The sequence below is a fragment of the Atta cephalotes genome (assembly GCF_000143395.1).
Source record: "Atta cephalotes unplaced genomic scaffold scaffold00075, whole genome shotgun sequence".
In the NCBI taxonomy this organism is placed as follows: Eukaryota; Metazoa; Arthropoda; class Insecta; order Hymenoptera; family Formicidae; genus Atta; species Atta cephalotes.
The window spans coordinates 85378-89415 of NW_012130139.1; the positions used below are offsets into that span (position 1 = coordinate 85378).

Genomic DNA, 4038 nt, shown 5'->3' on the forward strand with positions numbered 1-4038 from the left:
AGATGCGAAGTGCGAGCTGGCCCTGAATATATAATTAGAAAATATACATTTTTCAAGAACGGCACGTTTCTCCTGTTACGTTATCATTATGCCGAAGAATCGTGCAGTATAGCGACGCACACTGTTACAATTCGCGGTTTCATCAAGTTGCTAGGATCGTCTGCCATCGTTTCTGGCGCTACTGAAACGAGATTTCACGTGGATACCATTAATATTGTACCTTTAAATCGACAGGTATAATATTTTCATTTTGCAAATCAATTAAATTCGAGATGCAAACGTAAAGTAAAATTATTGTAAATACAAGGAGATGGATTGTGCATTCATTCATGATTCATTAAATGATGGTATCAAAGATATCCTAATAATGTTATACATAATTGTTATACATAATCATGTCATTATATAAAAGGCGCAAAAGAACGAAATCAAATTGTTTAGTAAAAATTAATTTCACAGGTCGCTCATAAGTTTGGGCATAGATTGAATTTGACTTGCGGCCCCCAGCCGAAATGGCGACCTTACATTCCCGAAGTGATTTACGAGCAGCCACGGCAACGCTCGGCGGCATCATCGTGGCAAGGTCCAATCTACAATTCTCTGCAGATACACTCATCAGTGAAGAAGAAGCTGGGTATGAATTGTTTAGAGCCTTTCGGGATCGAATTCGCCGAATTGAAGCTGCTGAGAGTGCAGAAGAAATCGTTTGGAAGCTTGTCCAGCAATGATCGGTACCATAAGCTTCCACAATTTCAACTGTTTTTAGCCAGCCCAACATCCAACATTCATTCTCGCTGGAATTACAAACCGACTTCCTTACAGTCTACCGCTATGATCCGCGCCGACACGGTACGTTTTGGCCCTCACGCTTTTTTCGCAGGCTTGGAAAGTAACGCGTTACCATTATTATTATCTTTATTATCTTTTCTCTGTAATGGTAACGGTAACATTTTTTTTTACAATAATAGTAACGAATTTAGCATTATTTTTATATGTTACTCAGTCTCCTATTAACTTTTGTATGTCTATTCGATAAATAGCTAATAACAGTCGGATCACTACAATTATTCAATTTGTGACTTGTATTTTCATAATTATAATATTCCAATGATGACTTCAAAAATAGAATTTTAACTTTGGACTGCTTTTTTTCGCCATTCAACGATGAAACAGTTAAAAATTCACTTGACATTATATCATGATACAAATAAGATGTATTAATTCCTATGTACTTTTATTTGTAATTTGTTTAATTATTTTCAATAAAAATCTTAATTATTTTTATTGTGTACAACCTGTGATATGATTGGATGTTTTTGATGTATTGTATCTTTCTTTCTAATGTTTAAGAATTTTGCAAAATTTATTAAGGTAATTGTTTTCAATATAAAGAAAAGCTCGTCACATAGAGATACTAGCGTAGAATTTTAATATTAATTGTATATTTAATATTAATATTAATTATATACGTAATATATATATATAATTATATACGTATATACATAATTAATTTTAATATTAATTATATATGTATATACATATATGTCGATGTTACAGGCGAGCGATTGCCCGATATGCAGCAGCGTGTCTCGGAGTACTGAGTTCAGTCCACCTCTTCTTCATCAAACGGCAGCTCTACCTGCATTCATCGGAGGTTATTGGCACAGCGAGAGATGCGAAAATTCCGAGGGCGGTGTCTGGTCCAAACGTCAATTTCAGATACACTCGGGAGATAAATTGTGGACCGGTCAATGGGACTATTACAATGATCCGCAATGTTCAACGTTTTTGTACGCGATAATTGCGGCTGGAAGTTACATCCAGCGAACTGGAAGGCAAAGACGTCACGAACAGATCGATGATCGAGAAACTTTTCTCGACCACTATCTCAATATCTCCACAAGACTCTTGTTCAAAAGGAGCGTTATCAATTCGCCAACTACTCATCACACTATACAAAGCATTATATTAGATCTCTATCGAAACAAATTTTATCTCGCAAAAAACGGATCGAAAAACAAGAAGCGACCTGTATATACAATAGATAAAAAGGTACAAAAAAGACAGGAAAGATCGTTGACTGATGACATTCATCAACTGTTGCGCGACGAACAGTCTATAGTTGAATCAAGATTCGCAGCGATGCTACGAGGTCATCAAGCATACGATGAGACCACTACCAGAAAACCTTTTCCCACCTGGAACACCCTCACTGGTACTACGGAATTGGATCTACACATTGCCGAGAGCATTTTGATTCCTGGAGACGCCACGATATCCACTCGTTGTAGCACCGTTGATGCCGCCGATCGACGCAGCCTCGGCGTGCCGCTCATCACCTGGCCGAGAAATTGCGTACCTCATACCCTCGAAGCGCCCTCCACATTGGGACTGCGGGCCAAACTGGGCATTAACTGGAATGGTCAGTACATCCTACTGTTGGGCTCGCGAGATGACAATATGTGGGAGGCTCCTCTGCGTCAATGCGCGCAGATTCCACCCCACAATTCTGTTCTGCGAGCGCATCTTCGGAAAAGTATCGGTCTTCGATTCGGACTGCTCTCTGCTTCAGCGTCATCAAGTCGACTCTCCGCTTGGTGTCTCTTATCGCGAATTTTATTGTGCTCCATATATTATCTCGTACGACGGTGATATCCGCCGAATCATTTACTTTTACTAAGGGCATTTGGATTCTTCAGAATTTAAGAAAGATATTTGATGTGGAATAGTTTATTCATAATATATGGAGTTTAATAAACATTTAAAAATTTTCTCTTCACATTTTCTCTCATGGAAAATTTCATAGGATCGTAAGCTTGTACATATGTGTAAATATATTATAGACTCGAAAATCGAAGATTCACAGCAGTAAAACTTCCACAATAAAGTGGTGTAATTAAATCAATTATTATTATTACTTTTCGTTGCGTATTTGGAGCGAAAGTTTAAATCAATCAAAGTTTAAAAGAGCGCTGTATAATAATATTGTTTGTGGACAAAAGATAGCCATGATTACGATTGAATCAGATAAATTTAGAATTTACGCTAATAATTATATGCTACTCTCTTTCTGCGATCGCAGCTGTACTTTAATAAACTTGAGTCACACACACTATACGTTGTCAATTCGTACAACACAGCTAGATCCAATAATATCCTTTCAATTATCCCTCGCACCGATCCTAATTCAATCCTGTCGGATTTAATAAATCCGATATACGTAATGATTGTGAGTACAGATCATCACTCTCGTTTTCTCACACGTCTCTACTTTTTCGTTTATTCCAGTCAATTACTCCAAAATCATTAATCAAGATACTAAATAGTAAATATCAGTTTCGTCATCAAAGCCTGTACTTACATTATCATGTGTACCGGGGTTGTAAATTAATCTCTCACGGTGGAATTATGACATACATATGACGGTATATTTGCAAGTCAGCAATACCAGATTGCGTTTGTTTCTCGTTTCTTACACTAGACGAATAGAGATCAGGGAATGACAGACGCAGAGGACGGGAAGCACACTATATGTATCGCGTATCGCATTATCCATTCGGTACTCGTAGAAAAAGGTCGATTCGTTGATTCATTCAAAATTCACTCAAGAGACGAGACGAGGTGAAAACAATGGAGAATCCCTTCGCCACTGGCATCACGTTTAGCCAAGAAGCGGAGAATTTGGATCGTTTTATGTTCGGATGGTTCGACTATACACTCTTCAGTCTGCTGCTGCTCGTCAGCGTTCTTATCGGCGTGTACTTTGGCTTCTTCAGCAAGCAAGACAGTACAACGGAATATTTTCTGGGTGGTAAACGGATGGGATGCTTTCCTGTCGCAATGAGCATCATCGCTAGGTCAGTGACTCCTCGCTTCTTTTCGATAAACAAGCGGATTAATGAAAGAACCTTACGGAACGCCATGCTAGAGATCTGAGAGATATACCAAATAAAATATCTCGCATGACTAATATTCCCTCCCGGTCATTTTCTTTTAATTTACACATTTTTCCAAATATTTCACTATTATACGAAATAT

At 38.0% G+C, this 4038-nt stretch overlaps 1 protein-coding gene across 1 annotated transcript in view; it reads left to right on the plus strand.

Annotated features, from left to right (window-relative positions):
- LOC105624291 overlaps positions 1-2652 on the plus strand; it is a 7718-nt gene extending 5066 nt beyond the window's left edge. The window contains exons 2-4 of the mRNA XM_012205650.1: positions 3-234; positions 460-849; positions 1558-2652. Of these exons, the coding sequence (XP_012061040.1) occupies positions 3-234; positions 460-849; positions 1558-2652 (1717 nt within the window). The remainder of the gene's footprint in view (positions 1-2; positions 235-459; positions 850-1557) is intronic.
- The last annotated feature ends 1386 nt before the right edge of the window (positions 2653-4038 follow it).